We start from the raw sequence: 21,335 nt of genomic DNA, 5'->3' as shown, positions 1-21,335 counted from the left end.
CTGCAGTGCATGCTGTTATTATGTTGCTGTGGTTGTAATGATGTAAGATCGAAGGGAGTAAACAAGAGCAGCACGCTATCTACAAGCAACATATGAAAACATCATGTCTCTGTGGGTCTTAACTGATTAAGAAATAAATGATAAATATGTAAAAAAAAAATGAGAACAAATTGAGAACAAATTCACTTTGGTTGTTAAACATGACTGATGCTTATCTGAACCCAGTACAGCTACAAATCTAAAGCTTACCAGCAAGACTCCAAGTTACTTCTTTGTATAAGGAGCGGCACAAATTGAAGTTAGTTGAAGTCTGGTCATCTCTATCAACCCTGATAAATATGCCATAAATGTATTTTGCTTTCCTTGGGCTACTTTTTTACTTGCTGTAGGGGTACAGACGCCCACTAGTAAAACATAGCACGTGGTTAAAAACCTTCAGGCAGACTTCAAAGGCGTATAACAGGAATGACTAGCTGGTGTCTCCAGCTGTCCATGTGTAGAGCAGAGGACCCAAACCATCCCAGCTTAATTTGGCTAGGTTGGTTTGGGTCCACTCCTTAGAGTTAAACGTTGCTTCAAATTAACAAAAAATTGTTCTCAGTGATTGCCTTTAACCTATGATGGAATATTCCTTTTTTGTATAGGACTGGTTTCCAGGCTGATGATTGAGGATGACAGCGTCCACATCCACGGGGCATAAGGGGTCACTAAAGATTTGATGAGTATCAACTTGCGATCACACTCACCAGATCATAATCCAGTTCAGTGCCTGTTGGAGATTTGGGGTCAACATTTTAGATAGTTCTCTCAACCACCATCATCACAGGAAACTCTTTTAGAAAATATGTTTCACTCATTGAAGTTGCTCTGTGGTTGTTTGGTGGGCCAGTACCACTTTTTTTTCTCCTTTGATTTGTTACCCAACTGTACTCTCCGTGAGCGGGTGAATCGAGGGAGTGTCCACCTGAATGAGTATGATGCTCCAACCTTTTATTTCAAGGGATTCCGAAGAGCACCGTGAGCCGGATAGCAGGCAGGTGAAAGTGATTGAGTAGTGGTGGCTCTGAGGAATGAGCACACAGACTGAAACAGTGAGTTTGATGCGATGTGACTGGCATTCAGGAGAAAATAGTGCAGGTGAGTCAAGTCTGGGTCTAGGAAGAAATTGTGGGGTTGTAGACGAACTGGCATTGAGTGGAAAGTGGGGCTGGTTTATAATGCTGGCCTGCTAATTGTCATTCCTGGAGGTGGATTATGCAGGTGTGAAAACAGGGCTCTGTGTCCCCATGGGCGGATACAAGAAAACCAGAGCCAATGCAGAAAAACACCAAAAGAGCAGACACTCACTTGGATGATGACATGTACTCCTGTTTCCTCCTACAGTAAAAAGACATGCAAGTTAATTGGTAAGTCTAAATTATCCATGTGTGAATGTACATGTGAACGGTTGTCTGTCTCTCTGTTAGTCCTGTGATATAATGGCGACCTATCCAGGGTGTACCTTGCCTCTCACCCTATGACAGGATAGGCTCCAGCCCAGCTTTAACCGTGAATCAGATAAGTGGATGGATGGATGGATGAATGGATGGATGGATGGAAATCCGGTGTAAATGTGAATGCTTGTCTGTCCCTCTGTGTTAGCCCTGTGACAGTGATGTGTCACAGGATGTGCCCCACCTTCTCCTATGATAGCTATAATGGCCCTTACCCCTCCATGACCCTAAATTTGATAAGTGGAAGAATATGGATGGATGGATGGTTATTATGAAGTGTTATCACGATCTGTCTGGCAAGCTGATCACATAATACAGTAAGTCCACTGATGGGACAATAATAATAATAATAATCCCCAGTTAACAAACATCCAGATTTTTTCCCTCCCGAAATAACACAGTAAGACTTGTGCTCTTTCTCTCTTGCTGCCTTATCCAACCATACCCCCCTTCATCCTTCTGCCTTGTCAATCAGTAGAAGGAGGAAAAAGTCATTAAATCTCTCTGTTGGCCATATATGTAATTACAGTCTGCCTGTATGTTGCTAAATACGCCCCGGCGCTAGTCTGGTCTCCCTGGTCATGTTTTTTCCTCCCACCGGTCGTGTTTGAAGCCCTTATAATTGGTGCAGGCAGCGTGTCAGGATTACAGGCTGCTAGTTTGAGACCCCGAAGCCCCCTCCTCCTTCCCTGCCTGGCCCCCCATGCTGATTACCACAAGTTTAAACCCTAAAATCCCTCTTCCCTTTTTGTGTTAGAACTAGATGGGAGATCATTAAAGTCTCATAACTATAATATTTTTATCAATTTTAGATATTGTGCAGTTTATTTATTTATTTGTGAAAGTTTTTTTTGTTTGTTTTTTACAGTAGGTGCCATTTAAAGTTTTAATTAAAATGTCTCCAGCGTACATGGTGTACTGTTTCAGTCTTTTGTGGCTTGTTATCCTCAGTTTTAGGCATACCTTAACAAATAACTCCAGACTGTTTCATTCAGCCTTTTTCACTACTTTGCTATGCAAAAAACAAACAAACAAAAATATATATAAATCTTTAGCACAGATCGTGTGACACAAAATGACGCAAGGGATAGAGTGAGATATAATGAAATCATCCAGTGTGGTGATTCCTAAAAGGAGGAGCTGAAAGAAGAAAAAGAAGATCTATACATCCGTGTTTCTCTCCCTCTATAAAAAATTATCAAGGATCACATTGCTACACTTGTAAAGGTTTTTTTTAGTGTGTTAATTAAGTCTGTGCATATTTGACTGGTGCCTGCAGGACGCCTGTGGTCAGTTGTCTACCTCTCTCATGTCACTCTACAGACCTTTTATTCAGAGCACCCCTGTCTAACTACGCAGTCAGTGAAAAAAAAATCCTCCTTTGCTGATGCCAAGCTCATCATTTAGGTTTGACCATGTTTTCACCCCAAAACTAGAATTTAGCATTTGAGTGAAATCATTTGACTTAAAAAAAAAAAAGGAAAAAACCCTCTTAATGTGTTTGGATGTAGCATAAAGTTTACAGTGCTATAGGACTACCTCTGTCTCACTGCCAGTCGTAAAACTCTTGTGGGTTGAGACAAATGAAGGTTGTTTGAGCCATCAAAGCGTTTAAAGTTGAAATGATGGAGCTGATGGTCAGTGATGTCAGAAAAGATGTTGACTTTGTCTGAGTCACAGCAGTTTCTGGTCAGTAGAGCCCCTAATTTTTCGGTCTGTCCGTTGCTGTCTCTGAGTTTGTGTCTCTCCCTGTTAACCTCTCTTACTCTCACATCATCTCACTCTGCTCTCTCTCACATCTAAAAACTGCTGCTCGCTTCTCCAAGTCAAAAGTGCTGAGTGGGGCCAGAGATTATTGGTTTATATGTTATGTTTCTGAAGACACTTCAATGGAAAAATCTTTATTCCAAACACGATCAAATTAATCAAAAATGAAAGATTTTTGTGCCCTACATAACAAGGGCACCTCTTCTTTTTTAGATGAAATATTAAGAGTAGCGGTGCTAATTTCCTTCTCCCTTGTTGGCCACTGCCATATTTGGATCTACATATGACAACACTGTGACTTTTGCAAAAATTTGAAGAAGAGTTGGGTTTCCAAGATTTCATACTGTACTGCAAAGAAATCAGATATGATTCTTCTTCAGCTTAAAATCAGAATGAAATACAGTAGTTGTGCTAATTCCAATATGGCTATCTTTTTCATTGATGCTGATATGCTTCATGGAAAGTGAGTTCAGATATTGTTTTGGGGAATGGAGGTATAATTATGATATGGGGTAATGAGGTTGTTGATCATGTATGAAGTCAAAGCCATGTATGAAGCTGTTGTCTGCTGTCTTGTTTTCATAGGCCTATGTGTGCAACATGTTTTAACAGAAGCCTGGGGGAAGGTAGAAGCTACTAAAATATGTATTGCTTATGTAGCTTAGGTAAGAGATCATTTAGAACCCTAAGGGGCTTAGAATGTAGTAAATCATAACAGTTAAATACTTCAACCCATCTGTAGCCTTTATCTTGAAACAGGCATTTGAATGTGAGGACCGTAATTCTCAAAACCATCTATAAATGAGCCTCCTCTAACATAGATGAAGTTTTTGGTCAAACTTAATAAAGTATCCTGATGTGCAATTGTGGTCTTGATGAAAAATTGTATGTATAACTTATATAAACTGTACTGTCACATGTTAGGTCTGCATAATGACATGTGCTTTGATCAGGTCAAATGCACACTTATGCCGTATCCTTGAATGAAACACTGTCCTGTGAATCCTGTACACTAATTTCTATTTCAGACAGACTATAAACGAATCTCTGGAAAAACTGTACAGTTTAATATTGTGAAGATGGATTAAACAAATTCATTAAACCAAAGGACAAGACACTTTCTAAAGCAAGAACTTCAAACCTCGATTTGTGATAGTGCTACCACTTTATTGTAATCATCCTGATGTGTGTTGTTCACCAGGAATCTGTGAGATTAAGTGAACATCACAAAAACAGTTTAATGTGGAATTCATTTTTTAACATATGGTGCATGCTAAAACTCCCCCTTCTTCATTAACTTATTTTTCAGCTTTGGATTTCCAACCAGCAGCTTCTAAGAGGGTTCTCTGGTGTCTCTGTGGCCTTTTCACCCTATTTGCCGAGTTCTGGATGTCACGTAGTGGTACACTGGAGTTTTCAATGGACTTTATGAAAACCATTGTAACCATACAAACAATAGTAAAGTATCCAAAAGGGCCTCTGAATGTGAATGTCTTCATTCAATAAACAGAAGAACAATAAAACACCATGTAATTTCCCCAGTTTCTTTTTGTTCACGGAATAAATATTTCTGTCTTTGCACAAATGAGTCTATGGGTGGGACTGGCAGAGGCCATACAAGAATATTTAATTTCTTTAAATTTGATCAGCTTGACCCTTTTTTCATTCCCTTTTTTTCTGTTGTTTTGTGGTTGCAGTAGTACTGAATGGTTATCAGCTTTTTATTTATTTGAAACTGGCCAGTTGTTACATTTACTTTTACTTACTGTGCACCACTTCCTTGTGTTCGCTGAACATTTGTATTTTTGTCATAGCTGGATTTCCTTTCTGCCTCTATTATATATCTATGTTAAAGACTCCAGTCTTTCCACTTGTTCTCTGTTACTCTACACCCCCCAACCTTACCCAGAAGCCCCCACCCCCAACCCAGACATCTGTCTCACCGCAGCGCAGAGCCACGGTGTGACACCGTGCTATAAATACGAGTGCACACAGACACACACAAACACATACACATATACTATAAATACCATCTCTGTGCAAAACACACTGCTGCAGTATAAATATTTAAGTATAAATGTGTAATGAATTTATTGATATGTTGCCCATGCCAGCAGGCACTGTTTTGAGCCGCAGAGTGGTAAACCAGTGTGGTGGGATTGAAGTGGTGCTGAGGGATTGTGGGGACGCATGTTCCGAGTTAGGCAGCTGACCAATCGGTGGGCTGGAAGCTGGAAGCCGCATCACAAAAAGAGCTACTGATCAGTACCAGTCTTCATAGCCATCCATCTTTCTCTTTTGCTCTTTCCTTGCCCTCTTTCTTTGCTCTCTTCTCTTTATGATCCCTTTTATTCTTTCTTTCTTGTTTTTCATGATTCAACTTTAATTTTTTATCCTTTTATTCCAGCCATTCTTGCCTCAAAAACTTTTATTTACACAAAAAATAGTAACAAAACTCTTCGAGTATGTTTCTAGTTATGAATGTAAATATCTTTTAGTGGAGTTGTTGCTTACTAAAAATCTAGAAACAACTGTCCTAAAATTGTTGGCATCTGTACTGTCTATAGATGTCCGTTAACAGTTTGTTATATTCTTTCTTAGTTTTGAATCTTATGTCTGCAAATGTATACATAAAGCCTGTTAGGTGGAAAATCTTATGATTTAAATGCTTTGATTCCCACCAGATGGAGTAAAAGTGTTAGTTACAATGTGTCATTTTTTTCATCGTTCTAAAAATATGAAAAAAAAAAATAGTTTCTTTTAGTGTTCACAGTGGCTATTGTACTTTCAGTTCTAATGGGAGTAGCCAGTATCACTTCCTTTTGATAACAATCATGATTTGTCCTACTGTGCTCAATAAAATTGTTCCAGAGTCCCAATTTCCTTCCTTCGTAGTAGCTGTTCCACTCTCGTAAGTATTAGCCTCATGGGAAAGTATCTGAGTGTATATTTCTATAAATACCCCCTGTGCAACAAGTGTTCTGGAAGAGCTGGACTTCCAATGTTCAGTTTTTTTTTAACAAAAGAAGTGACTGCACCATTAGACAGGCGCTGATCCTAATCCTATATAAGATTCATTTTTGACTTTTGTCCAGAAGTGGAGCTTAGCTCTAGATGATAGTTGTGGAAGTAACTTTGGCAGTATTTTCCAACATCATCTGTGTTACTCGTGACACATCCTTATGTTGTGTTGGTAAAAATTTCAAAAATTGGATAGAATATTATCCCTTTTTTTCTGATGTTTGACCAAGTGAGTTGGGCTGTGTATCAAACCAAAATTATATTTACTATTGGATTTACACATATGTATTAACTTTTATACAAGCTTTGGAATATATTCAAAACATTATCCAGAACAAATGTTAATCTCACTTCAAAGAAACCCACAGCAAATGAATCTTCTCCCCAGAATAAGTTGTTGATGGCAACAGATGTCGATATATTTTGCCCTAAAACTTCTCTGGGGCTGTTATCCATTAGACACTTTAAACAGCCCTGCATATTCTGGGTCTCTATTGTGCATTTTGTGATGGATCACTCCTGCAGGTGAAATGATGAGTTTCTCATCACTTGATACTTTCACTTCCTTTCCTTCATTTCCATAACAGGGCTTTGTTTCTGCTGCTTTGGTGATCTCACTAGGGTTATTGACAGCAATCTTGCATATGACTGTCAGGTTGAGGTCTGGATCACTGCTTGACATTTTGTGTTTGTGTGAATGGACCCAGCTCAGCTTGCATAAGACTTTGGTTTTTAAGGGATTAGCATGTCTACACCTGTCCATAATTACTCTGAGCGCTTTCAAGATTCAATCAACAGCACAAACTACCTTGGTGTGACTCTGTTTTCTTTGTTTTCTCTGGCAAAACTGCAGCTGTAGCACTGGTGAGCATCACCAACATCAGGAACAAGATCGAGATCTCCTCTTCAGAGCCCAGCCTTGATTTCTTGAGTCTGCATGGTTTCATTTGTGCGTCACTTGTACTGACACACAGATCCACAGCCTGAGATAATGGCTAATGGGCTACATATCATTTGAAACTGCCAGGCTGGACCTAGAGCAGAACTGTGAGTGACCCTTACAGTCTCTGGAATGATGCACTAGCATGTTGAAAAACCTATAGATCTTGTTCTAGCTGAATGCACTTTCTATAAAATTAATGTGAAGAAAAATGTGGTATCTTACAAATTAGTGTAATGCTATGAAGTGAAAATAGCCTAAGGGATTGTTTTCAGCTGCTTGTTTTTGTGTTTCCGTTTGCATTTTCTCTTCCTGTTTTTAAACAGATCTTTCAGTCATCCCACTTCCCTTCCCTTCACTTTCTCTGTGTTCCTCTGTGATTCTCCCATCCTCCTTGCCACACAACTCTTCCCTGTGTTCTCTCAAAGCCAAGTTTCTATGTCCTTCTTCCAGCTCCAGTCATCAGAGGTCACTACATCCCTGATTAGGGCAAGTGACTGTACAAAAACCTATGTGTGACAGTAACTTCACTTATTTGAAAAGTTGACTTCTATGGAACTACTGTTTTCATGTCTGTCTCATGCATTCATTCTGTGTTTATCTTTGAGCAAGCATGGTAATCATGTTGTCACAGCTGATTTAAGGGTGCCCTCTCTTTCTCTGTCTTTCTCTCTCACTGGATTTCTCTCGTTCTCTTTTCCACCTTACATGTTTACTTTTTATGTTTTATCTTTCTGTTCTCTTTGTCTTTGTGCTTGTTTGCGTCTTACCATTTTTCTCCATCTTTCGTTCCTCCCTCTCTTTCTCACTTGCTCTCCTCCCCCTTCACTTTCTTTCCCTTTTTCTGCCCAAAGTTCTGGAGGCCAGCTGGCATGGTTTTCTAGTGGTGTAGTAAAATATAAATATAATAAGGACGTTTTTGAGCTGGTGAATCCATTCTGAGCAGAGAAACATCACCACAGAGCCCACAGATGTGGCACATACTCAGGAGAGAGAGTGAGGGATGTAGAGAGGGAGGAGGGACAAATCCCTCATTTGACATTGAGAATACAGCAGCAGCATTAGGCTGCATTATTGTTGACATTACCAAAGTACTAGACGTGTTATTAGGACACTTAATAATACTCATTTCCAGACCCATATTTTTATTCCGGGAGTGGAACGGAGTAGCTATGTATGATTCATAGTTAGGAAGAATCTTTTTTTTATTGTTCATCTTCTCAGATTACTGACTATATAAAACAAAGTATTTTTGCACCTCTTTCTTAAGGGCCATGCTCCTTTTACACCAACTTTCTTCTGATTTGCTGCACCTTGAAAACAAATGGTTTGTATAACAAGGGGGTGAGGCTTCTGTGCTAGCTAGCCAGAGCAGTGTTCCTGAGATGATATCACCTCTGTCTGACATCACATACATGTCAAAGAGTTTGAAAATATGGATGGAAAGAGTTTCAATAAATAAATAAGTAAATTAAAAAAAACACAAATGGAGCAAAACTGCCAACCTGTCCAGGGTATACTTTACCTATCACCTTATGACAGTTGGAATGCAGTCCACCTCCCATAACCCTCAGCTGGATAGCTGGATGGATCGATGAATGAAATGGCAAATTTGGAGCAGGCCATTTTTAATATAACATTTCACTGTAACATGAAAAAACACGTGTTCTATAACCATATACAAACCCCCCCCCCCCCCCCCCCCAATGGAGTGGATTTTATTGGCATTTTAATATGCAATATCTATATTTACTTTACTAAGTGCAACCTTGTAGAAAAGCATCAATGCTTATCTAAATGTTGCACGTGTTCATGTACATGCATGCGTGCGTGCATGTGATCTCTCTATTTAACAACTTGTGGCTGTGTCTATACCTGCAGTTGGGTACTTCTGTATGCATGTATTTGAGTGCATGCATGTGTGTTTCCATCTCTCAGTGGCTATGTGTTTAATGTCAGAGCACAGCACAGCCTACTTCAGTCCCCTGGGTAGCTCTTTGTTTGCTTTAGCCATGCGGTGGCTAGCCTAGCCCGCTAACTCCAAGACACATTTAGCCTGGGCTCCACTTTTATATCATCCTGCTTTTATTTTCCTTCTGTCTGCTCTTAAACCAAACACTCTGCACTGAACTGGACTTTAGCAAGACTAGTATTGGTGCCATTCTCAACCATTGACAGACAGGTTTGGTCAGTGTGGTTTTCACTGGCTGACATGTTAGCTCCAGCTTACCATCTTAACTGCTGGCACTGGCTAAGTGGCACTCACTGCCAAAAAAAATGTATGGTAAAATATATAAAGGCTACAGATAAGCTCAGCATGCCCACTTTGTTTTATCTCCTTGTTTTGGAAGATTAAGGCTTAGAAGATTTCATATATTCCCACTATGCTGCTTAGAAGCCAACTACATATAGGCATAGTTTTAGGTGTTTATTGCGGTCTGGGGTTTGATGCTGGAGTGTGTGGAGGGACAGAAGAAGAAGGAGGAGGAGGAGGAGGAAGAGGGATGGTGGTTTTAGCCACCAGCTGTTGTTACCTTGAGCATAACGTCCTTTAACCCCCATTACAGCAATCCACCACAAGCCACAAACACGCTAGCTTCAACTGACTGAAAAACAACCCAAACTCACTTGTTTACTAGCTAATGTGCCAAGCCATTTGCTGTCTCTTACTCATTCAAACACTCATTCAAAAACTCTGTTTTTTTAAATCAACTTCTTAATTTACATCTTGCTCTCTCATTTGTCTATCCAAATTTCCTGACATAGTCACAGTCGCTTTGTTAAATTTTCTCACTGTCTTTCATTATGATTCAGTTTTTCTGTATAATCATTTCTAACATCTTTTCCATCCCTTTCTTTTCACTTCCTTTTGGAATTTTCTTTCATCTGTGTCTTCCTCCTTTTGCCCGATTCAGAGCCTTTGTTGGTTAGGGCCCCGGGTATGCGTGGGTAACCCCGATGCCCATGCAAAGGCTGTGGACTCATTGAGCCTCAGTGTCAGCAGATGAAAGCAGAGGGAGATTCTGGGGCTGGCACCCATCTCCTTCTGTCCTGCCACCATGGTCTCTTATTTCGCAGAGAAAATTAATAACTTTAACAAACATCAATGAATGAGGGCCTGATGCTTGGTTGGTTTGTCGGCTGGCCTGGCATATGTGTGTATACTGTGTACACATGCCTAGATATGTGTGTCTTTGCGTTTACGGTTGTGTGTTTGAGCTCATACCTTACTTTATGTGAACCATTTTAGTTCTGCTGAAAGAGCCTGACAGGAATAGTTTACAGGAATAGTGTACAGCAGAGAAACTGACAGGTTGATGAATAGTAACAGCGAGACAAGATTTTGGGTGGGGGTGTGTCAGGCTCCACTTTGGTTTGATCTGATCAGAATGTTGTCTTCTTGAAACGCCATAGTGTCGTCTTTTGAGGCCAAGAAGAACTGAGAGATGGATGGATGAAGGGAGGGATGGATGGATGGGAGAATGTGACCACTTCTGAGGCATTGTCGACAGCCACGCTGAATAGGCAGCGGGCCTGCCTGGAACCACGCCTGTATTTATGATCTTCAAAGGAAGGATGACACACACACGCTCACGCACATCCACAAATTATTGATAGTTACAGGAAAACACATGCTTGTGCAAGTGTGGCACATGCAAATTTGCATATAGAGTTCTTCTCACACATAATAAACAAAGAAAAGCAATTCTTACATACATGGCGCCAGCACAAGTACCACCGCTGATAATGTGTATGTAAGTGGTCACAGCAGGTCAGTTTTAGTGAAATGTGCATTGCTGTTTAGCTATAAATGGCACCTTTATGGTCAGAATGGTGCAAAGGTCTTTACAATGCCTATAGAGGTTTCACACGTGAAGTTGTCCGCCACATTATATATGAAACAACCACTGGGGAAAATGTGTATTGTAATGTGTAATGTGTATTATAAGTAAGAATAAAAAAGTCCCCAATCTGGAAATGGAGAAAGTTCACCTTCAGTGTAAAAGTTGTGCCTTAGCGCTGCAGTAAACACATTTCAAAGGTGCAACTTTTACTTTCAAGCAAATATTTTATAGTTTCTTGGAGAGTTGGTGAGTGTTTGCAAGCACAGACATTCACTAACTACAGAGCACAGTGACAGTCTGATAGCAGTGAAACCAAATAAATTCCAAGGAGGTCAAGAAATACACCCTACAACATACACAAGAAATCAAGAAAGTTTTTCCTTTGTAAATGTTGGTTGGGAGGAAGGGGAGGTCACTGACTGCCTATGTGATTGCAGCTTTAGCAACCAATTTCACAGAGACCTCCATCAACCTTCAGCAACCACTCAAGAACCAGTCAGGGAATAGACTACACATTTTTACTGGTTAATGGTGGTTGCCAGCTCAGATTCTAGGCCTGTGTGATTGGGATGTTACATCGCCACACATCCAAAATGGCAGAGAAGTTAACCTCGCATGGTTAGCTGACATGTGACTGAAAAATCTCAGTACCTGCATCAGCATCTGCAACTGGTGCAAGAACAAAAATGTGCAAGATGCTAACTTGGTGAATGATAGCATTTTCGGGGTTCAGTCTTTTGCTGCTTAGGAGAGCAAAGGAACTAAAAACTCCCAATAATGTGATATTTAAAGCAGTGAGGCACAGTTAGCTTGGCTATCCCTGAATTATCTGAATTATCTCTGATAATTATAACACTGGATCATGCGGTATGCACATGTAGACACAGATTTTTGGCTGTGAAGTTGACTGGTAGCAGCATGTGGCAGCAGTTGACTGGTGAAGACTTCATGAGGTTGCTAAACTGGTGAAAGAAATATGCTGTTTTACGTGAAGAGTGGGGAAATGTCAAACACTTAGAAAGCCATCTTCATGTTTTGTTAATAGGGTAAGCAATCCAGAGGATGAACTACAGATATAAGAACTGCACATTTATATTAATTCAATCATAATTTCACAGACACCATCCATACATTCATGATCTTCTTAGCTGTGAGGAAGTAAATAAGTTTACTGCCCAAATAGTGAAACCTTTCTTTTATTTGTTAACACTGTTACAATTTAAGGAACAGTCATTAAAAGAAACTCTTAACAGTGATATCTTTGAAAAGTCACTGATCATGCCCCAAAAAAGCTTTTTATTCCTGGAGTAGCAAAAGTTCCCGATAAGATTAAACTGCATTATGGGAGCTATTCCACTTTGCGAAGCTAGAACCAAATTTGGCAAAACACTGACACCTCTATCTGACAAATTTTGATTTATTTGAACTAGTCTGCATGCTCCATACCAGGAAAAGTTTAATGAATTTACACAAGTGTCAGTATGTGCTCTGTTTCAGCTTAAAGGCAAAAACAAAAATAGATGGCTGTTTACTCTGTGTGAATCTCTCTATTTGCCTTTCAGTGTCCCATCAAGACACATGAAAAGCAGTGTTGCAGCAAAAAATACTTTACGGTGTTTACAGACACAAATAATAAAACGTAAACTGTGGAAAGCCTCAGCCTTGTACAGTTTAATTCATTCCAAGGAGCCAGCATTGAGAAACAGTGGTGAGACCACTGATTTTCTGCTGGCAAATATTTGAAGAGCTAATTTGGAGGGGTTGGGTTTGCTTGTGTGTGTGTTTGTGTGTGCATGTGGATGTGTGCTTCACCTATAGGCAGCAAGAGAACCAAGTAGCCAAAAGCTTTTCAATTAAAGATGTTCATTTTAGAAAACTGACATAAAGTTAGTACTATTGGTTATTTATTAGAGCACTCATTTAAGACTAATTGTCCCTGCTGTAACTCAGTCAGTCAACTAGCCGTTCAACAATCTGTCAGTCAGTCAGCAAATCAGTTTTTCTGCCAAGCAATCTACCTGCTAAACATCCAGGCAATTAGTATGTCTCACCCCTGGTAATTACCCTATTACGCAGTCAGTCATCCAACATCAAGCCAACTAATGACCCTTGATCTCTATGCAGCCGGGAAAAATTGTGGCAGTCTACTCCAGGAAATTGATTGCTTTAATTGATTGTGATTGTTGTTTACAATGTAAAACAAAAAGCAGGGCTGTCAGAGTACAGAGCTGTCAAGGGCACAGAAAGACACAGACAACAACTGGAAATGTGAAGTGGCAGCAATAAAGGGCAAACTTGTGTTTGCTGCTTGCCTGTCTGCCAGCAGAGTGTGGACAGGACTCTCCAGTGCGCCCTGTGCCCAAGAGGGGCGGGGTGGGTGGCAGAGTATAGGAACAGAGGGAGCAAAGGAGAGAGAGGAGGGCAGGACTGGCAGGGTGCGGTCTGAAGTGGCAACAGATCGTTTTGGATCACTCAAATCCCTTCAATTCAACTGGAAAGCTGCAGCTTGTTGCACGCCGGCCGCATATGGAGAGGAAAAGCCTTCAATCCAGAGAGGGCACCAACCAAAGAGCAGGCAAAAGTGGCTGCTGTTATGACAGTTTCCCAGAGGAAAAGAAAGAGGGGGAGAGAAACCACAACACTGCAACTTGGATATCAGTAACCGCTCTCTCTCTTTAACTCTCTCACCCACCAAATCGACTTTGAACCTGTTTGTTTAAAATGCACGGACTTTACAGCCTGCACACTTACTGTTGATTCTGTAAGGCGGTGCGAGCGAAGTTTCTCAATACAGGGTCGATGTTCTGGAAAAGCTAGAAACTTTTTGGTATCCAAATGATGCCCCGTGCAGCCGAGGTGCTGAGCTTCTTTTATCCGAGTTTTTCGGACGTGGATTTGCAACTGTCACGGACGATGGAGTCGGTAGCCAAACCGCGGAGGTACTGAAGACATCTCTCTCCCCCGGGAGAGTCCTCCCTCCCCCCGGGGCGATGCGGATCTCCTTCCTCCTTCTCACCGCCTCTCTGTGTGCCTTGGTCCTCCTCCTCCTCGCACCTGCCTCGGAGGGCTGCGGGCCGGGGAGGGGGTACGGCAAAAGGCGGCTCCCGAAAAAGCTCATCCCGCTTGCCTACAAGCAGTTCAGCCCAAACGTCGCCGAGAAGACCCTAGGAGCCAGCGGGCGTCCCGAGGGCAAGATAACACGCAACTCCGAGCGCTTTAAAGAGCTGACGCCAAACTACAATACAGACATAATCTTTAAAGATGAGGAGGACACGGGCGCCGACAGGCTAATGACCCAGGTGAGAAGGGGGATGAATGAGTAGCCTACGTATACGTTCGCAAAGATGCGATACAGGCCAGAGTGCCTAAATATACCTGGTATTGCAAAAGGGGGAAAAGCTTTCTTTCTTTCTTTCTTTCTTTCTTTCTTTCTTTCTTTCTTTCTTTCTTTTTCTTTTCTTTGTTTTTATAAAGAAAGAATCAGTTGAAAGCTGATTGTAGCAAGCATACCACAAGGAGTTGAGTGACTAGGTTAGTTACACTGTTGCATACAGTTGTCTGCTCAATATCTCTGGTCAGTCAGATGTTTGAACTACAGTGATTGATTTCATTGACTCCTGGTCCTCTGGGTTTTGCTGCTGCCTGACATACTGAACTGTTATAGACTTTTAGTGTTTCTTTTAGTCACGCACCAAGTGAGTCTCGGTCGCCAATCTGCACGGTTTTCATGCCTAGACATAAACTTTGGTGTGCGTAAAGTCACCGCCTTTGGGTCCCGGGGCATCTTTTCCCATCAAATATTAATGTCAGTGCTGTTTTCATATCACAATGTTCATTTGGCCAACAAGCACACACCTTAATGTAAAAAACCCCCAAAACACCCTGCTTTTTTAAGCTCTTTTTTAATTGTGAACCTTTAAACAGATCGGCTAATTCATTTAATCCTACGTTCATTCATTGATCAAAGAACTAACATAAACCACAATAATAATGCTTCTAACAATCTGGAAAAAAAACCACCTGGCACATTTTTAATGTACAATGACTATTTGCAGATTCTTTTGTGTTTTGTTTTTTTTTACAATCTGAGGTATCCTGTATTTATTTTGATGATTATTATTATTATTTTAGTCACTCATGCTTTCCTGCTAGTTATCCTAGCTAGTTATCTTACTGGGCTCTGCTGTTGTCATCCATGATCCATCTATTGTCACCACATAATGCCCCTGATTAACAGACTTATCAGAAACAGACTGTCCACACTGTAAAATGTTTTTTTTTTTATTTGTTGATTGCCACAATGTAATCATTTTTCAGAGACATTTCATTGCAATAAATGTTTCATATACGTTTCTTCTCAAGTTTAAGTGATACTGGGACTAGAAGATTTCTTTATGTTTCTAACAGTCTGCTTTCCTTTTGTTCTTGTTTGTTCCTCTCTTAGCGGTGTAAAGACAAGCTAAATTCTCTGGCCATCTCTGTGATGAACATGTGGCCAGGTGTGAAGTTGAGAGTGACGGAGGGCTGGGATGAGGATGGTCATCATTCAGAGGACTCATTGCATTATGAGGGGCGTGCTGTCGACATCACCACATCAGACAGGTAGGCTAGAATAAGTTATGTGCTGTGAATAGGCCGGGCGTTGGCCAGAGAACATTTAAACTGCTTGTAGTGCGTGAACTGTGACACTCAACAAGTTAAACTGTCAGTTAACTTATCTGCAATGTGATGAGTCAAGCAATTGGTAAACAAATACACCACATTTTTTTTAGCTGATAGCAAGTTCACATATTTTAGTCTGAATGTGGGAAAAATTCCTTCCTTACAACTTGTCTACATAAATGTCAAAGTAGAAATGGTCTTTTTTGTGAATTTTAATTCAGATGGACTCATGCTGGAAATTAACTATAATTTTTTGTCCTCCTGACAGGGACAGGAATAAGTATGCTATGTTGGCTCGCTTGGCTGTAGAAGCTGGATTTGACTGGGTCTATTACGAGTCCAAAGCCCACATTCACTGTAGCGTCAAGTCAGGTAAGAGATGGAAATTAGAGCAGTGCACAGTATGTATGCATTATCAAAGTACCTCTTTGTGTGTTTTTGCTTTTGTGTTCAGCTGTTATTACTGCTAATGAGGCTGATGCTAGACCATTTGACAGTGAGCCACTAATGGTTTAGTTTCCCATTCATTGCCTTTATTAACACTCTGGGTGTGTGCTTAAGTGTATGGTCTACTGGGAGCCAATCAAAGCAGGTTGTGCACCTGTGCTCTTTGCCCAGTTTAGCCTCACATGTTGGTCTTAATAGATGTTGTATAGTCATTATGTAAATCGTTAGTTATCAAGGTTTTAGGATATTTAGCTGTACAACATGTGGATGAAATGAATGAAAACAAATGTAAGTAGGCTTTTCTGCATTCAGTGCAAGACTAATGGCAGCTAATACTCTATATGTAGTACCACATTTGGGGTCAAAAACCATGAAAGATATATGGTGGTTAAATTAAAATACTTAAATTGCTTGACATAATAGTGTTTTCTGTATTCTTGACTGTATATTCAATCTGCATTTTTGTAGTAGATCCATAATATTTCAGTACACATACTTTATCACATACTTTCTTCATGCAAACAATAGCTGAAAGCATTCCACCTCCAGCTATTCTAACTTTTAAGACACTTAAGAAATCCATTTACCCATGTCTGGTACCACCAGTTATTTGATGCCAAACTGCATTCTAGCAGTCTGATGAGGTTAGTAGCCTGTGAGATGATTAACTCTCTCTTTGTTCGCTATTGCTTTTCCTTCAGTAGGTTTCTCTGAGATCGCTTATCTGAGTCTTATCACCCCCTGGTCTCTGCAGCCTTCAGGCTTACCGACACACACCTTGGACAAATATTTGGCTGCCTTAAGACAGCCCTCTCACACAAACACCCACGCACATTTATACTGATTCATTTCTGTTTCACAATTTTTTGCATTAATTATTCTATTCTATTCTATTCTATTCTATTCTATTCTATTCTATTCTATTCTATTCTATTCTATTCTATTCTATTCTATTGTTCTCCCAGTTCATTTAAGACGGTAGTACCATATAGTGCTTAGTAATAGCAGGATTCTTTGCTAAGATTCGAGCCCATTGTGATGTCTCAGTGTGTATAGAACCACTGAGACTGGGGCATGTGACCCAGTTTAAAAACAATATCTAGAACCAGAGTCTGTGTACTTTCCTGGCTCTCTGACCCCAGGCCGTGCTCTGACTGTGGTGATACAATCAGCTGGTTATCCATTAGCTCTTGCCGACTACCCCTTTTTGCCACCTCATCTCGCTGCGTCTTAAAGGGCCAAATAGCTCAGATATACTCTGCAACACTGTCACTTCGGCAATAGCAAAATAAAATAGTAAAACAAAGGATGTTTCTCTGTTATTACTCTGCTAACTGTTAACATGAAAAATCTGCTTCAGAAAGATAGAAATACAGTACATGTACATACCATGGCACTGAACACTGTTTCCATAACAGAGGGCAATACATGAAAAATATGAAGTTACAGCATTGGCTGATATTTTGCTTTGTTGTCTTTTTTTTTGTAAGATTTCCATTACCCCAAGAAATTGATTTGCCTCAAAAAATGTTTTGGGAACTATTTCATGTATTTCAAATCATATAAATTTATTGTAAGCATTATAAAATGGTTACAATGACACATAACCATATTTAAAGATTGCCTCACACAATGAAAGGACAAGTAATAGTTTAAAAATCCAGCGATCAGCTCTTAATTGGTTTGTTTAAAAGCAGATAAAAACATTATTTTTCTGAAGTGGGTTTCTGTGTGTGCATAGTTTCTAAGCACAAGAAGAGGGCAAGAATCAGATAGACAAGAAAGCAGTTTGAACCTTGACTTTGAGTCATAATGTATACATGTGTTAACAATCCACCACTAATCCACTGAGATAAAGTTCTTCGAGAGTCAAAGTCTTACCTGCTTTATACTCAGTGACCCAGAAAAATGTGAAATCCCTGTAGGAGACCAAATGCCGCGGTGCCTGTCCTCCTCTCCTGAGAGGACCTCCAACATTTCTCTCTCTTTATGCTTTTCATTCTTGCATTAGCACTAAATAATTACAAATAACATCATCATGTCTTTTGTTCTTCAATTCAACAGAACACTCTGTGGCAGCCAAAACCGGTGGTTGTTTCCCTGGTGACGCTCAGGTTGTCGTTGAAGGTGGTGCTGCTAAACAGATGCGTGACCTCCTCCCTGGTGATCGGGTCTTGGCTTCCTCAACAGCAGACGGCCATGGTCCTTTTCTCTACAGCCCAGTCCTATCCTTTCTGGACCGCCAGCCCAATGCCTCAAAGATCTTTTATGTTATTGGGACTAATGCAGGATTCAATATTACTCTCACAGCTGCTCACCTGATCTTTGTCACAGACTGCACTGCTGGGCTGAATCAGCAAGAGGAAGAGCCGTTATCGGGTTCCACGTGGGAAGGCAGTCCTAGATGGGGAGTAGGTCAGAGGACGGTTTTTGCCAGCGAGGTCCAGCCAGGACAGTGTGTGTTTACATCGGCAGGGGAAGTGAAGTCGCAGCCAAAACTTTCAGTTGTGACCTTTGTGAGCGAGCAGAGGAGCATTGGCTTGTATGCCCCACTCACCCACCATGGGTCTATAGTGGTAAATGGTGTATTGGCATCTTGTTATGCTGCTGTGGACAGTCACCATTTGTCCCACTGGGCCCTGGCCCCACTACGACTCTTCTACAGCCTGATTGGGCCATCAGAAGCACAGAATGATGGGCTGCACTGGTACCCTTGGCTTCTACGTTGGCTAGGGAAAATGCTGCTGGATACTACACACTTCCACCCCTGGTCTGTTGAACAATGACATAGATAAGAGGCGCAGAGACATGTTTCACCACGATGTCTTCTTTCAGTTAACACTAGTATGGAGCACTAGAACGCAAAGCACAACAACCTTTCTTTTCACAAGAAATCAACTGAGGGACCACCAAAGGCAATTCATTTTATAATGTAAATATGTTTTGTAGTAACTCCACTTGCCTGTATTTGCTGTACTTCAACAAGTTCTTTTGTTGTTCATGCAAACGAGATAAAGAGAGAAAATGAGACAGGACACATTATTCTAGTAACAGAAATATGGAAAAATAGTATTTCCAGTTTTATTCATTTCCAAAAAAATGTAATAGACATGAAAAAAATCTGATTTCTGTTTACCACAGATCAAAAACAAAGATTATACTAAAAAAAATTGCTGAGAAGTGAGACTGCTGGGTTTTATCCTTCTTTTGTACTGTATTTACTCCAATCTGACAATATTTGAGCTTATTGATACAATTTTGTGAAACCTCTTTAGTGTCTCAGGCTTAAGATGAACACACAAAGAAAAAAAGAGGAGAAATTAGTGACTGAACAAGGTGAGATGTGAAACTTTAAATGTACATAGGTATTTATACAGTTAAGTCATGGACTTTACTTAGTTTACTGTTAGATTCATCACTGCAGTAAATTCACTGATTCTTTACTCTTCCTTTTAGAGTCTATATTATATATTAGCAAATAATTTACAGAAAAATATTTAACTAGACAGTTTATTAAGTTCATTACTTTGTACATGATGAGATTAAATGTACTGGTGTTGCATTGTTTTTTGACATCTGAAAAAGGGCTTTGTTGTAACAACTGGATGGCGGAGAAAGAGTATGAATACACAGTATTTGTGTTACACTTTGTACACATACTGGATAATTCTACTTCACAACATTTGTCACTTACTGATGCAGGATTGATTAAAGGTGCTATAGTGGCCGCCCTGTCTCTGCCATCCGTTTCTACACGACTTGATTGTGTTAAACAAATTTATGTGGCTCATTTAAAGGTCTCCTTGTTGATTATCAGGTGTTTTTAATTTAAAACTTTTTTATTTGTTTTTCATTTTTTCAGGTTTCCAGTTTTCAGATCAGTGCACTCAGGCTGTATTCAACTACTGTATTAAGTAGCTAGCTAGGCATCATATTAAAAACAGTACTTATTTTTATTCTTAAGCATTTAATAGGTGTTTATTTGAAACTTTGCATGGTCTTTTTTGACTTCCGTCTTTATACACTTAGCAGTATGCCAAGCAGGTCTAATCTTTTTTGTTAAATGGCTTATTGGAGATGAATAGATATGTAATATATAGTTCATATTTCCCACATGCCCCTCCCAGTTGAGTTGCTATGTGAAGACTCAAACATTGCAGTCGATCTGGAAAATTGAAGGCATTCTTTTGTATGACTGCTCAAAGATTTGTCACATATGTATATTAAGCTATTGTTGGAGAGACTATTTAAAGATCTATTTTTTAAAAAATGTAAATGTAATATTTTTTCTGGCAACTCTGTTCATAAAATTTTGAATTTGAAATATAAAGGTTTTCTCTTGTTTGTAAACTAAAATCTGTTGTGCTTTTATCATAGCAAAAAAAAAAAATCTAAACGAGATCGTGACAATACAATACAAAGTATCATATAGATATAGATTATCTAATAAAATAATAAAGTGTCTATTCTGCTTGTTGTAATAGAAATGCTTTCCGTCTTTTCAAGATCTATGCTAACAAAATGGACTAGCAAAAGGATTTCATAGATAAAACATAAATAACCTATTGGTCACTTTATGAAGTGATACATCTATAACTTAATATAACAGCAGCTGTGGTTAGGGTGGGCTGCTGTTTGGTTTCAGTACCAAGGACAGCAGCTCTCAGCAAAGCTCCTCTTTCCTCCCCTTGATGCCTGAAAGCTTTTTCTTTTTTCCAGGATAGGAAATTAGTCAGTGAGCACAGTACCCCCTGCTGGATGCTTCAGTATTTGCAGAGAAGCAAGAAGAAGAAAGAACTGGCTGTAGGTGTGAATGTAAGAATGGAGGTTTGTCTGTTTCTTTCTCAGCCCTGCACCAGACTGGGAACCTGTCCAGGATGTAGCCTGCTTCTTTACCTAATGGAATGAAGTAGATGGATGGATGTCATGAAGAACAACACGCTGAACACAATTTGTTTTTCTTAGCTGAAGAAAAAAACATGAATTAGTGAGAAGTACTTTAAAATTTTGTTCACTTTGTTCACATGACCAATGATCGCAAATAATGAGCAGAGGGAGAACTGTTTTTTGTTCCCATCTATCTATATATAGTTATTTATTAGACAAAGAACAAAGTGTGTTTTTATAACCAAATTTTAAAGCCGGCATTAATAACATTTA

General features: G+C 39.9%; 1 protein-coding gene across 1 annotated transcript; it reads left to right on the top strand.

Moving 5' to 3' along the window:
• The first annotated feature begins 13,487 nt into the window (after positions 1 to 13,487).
• Positions 13,488 to 20,625, top strand: LOC102297062 (indian hedgehog B protein). The gene is made up of 4 exons (XM_005918340.3): positions 13,488 to 14,365; positions 15,511 to 15,668; positions 15,997 to 16,100; positions 18,240 to 20,625. Exons 1-4 carry the CDS (start codon positions 14,057 to 14,059, stop codon positions 18,959 to 18,961), a joined length of 1,293 nt encoding a protein of 430 aa, XP_005918402.1. The 5' UTR covers positions 13,488 to 14,056; the 3' UTR covers positions 18,962 to 20,625.
• The last annotated feature ends 710 nt before the right edge of the window (positions 20,626 to 21,335 follow it).

Source organism: Haplochromis burtoni, unplaced genomic scaffold (assembly GCF_018398535.1).
Source record: "Haplochromis burtoni strain Fernald_Lab_line unplaced genomic scaffold, NCSU_Asbu1 Contig_29, whole genome shotgun sequence".
Taxonomy (NCBI): domain Eukaryota; kingdom Metazoa; phylum Chordata; class Actinopteri; order Cichliformes; family Cichlidae; genus Haplochromis; species Haplochromis burtoni.
The sequence above is the reverse complement of the archived record's forward strand: the minus strand, read 5'-3'. Positions and strand labels throughout refer to the sequence as shown.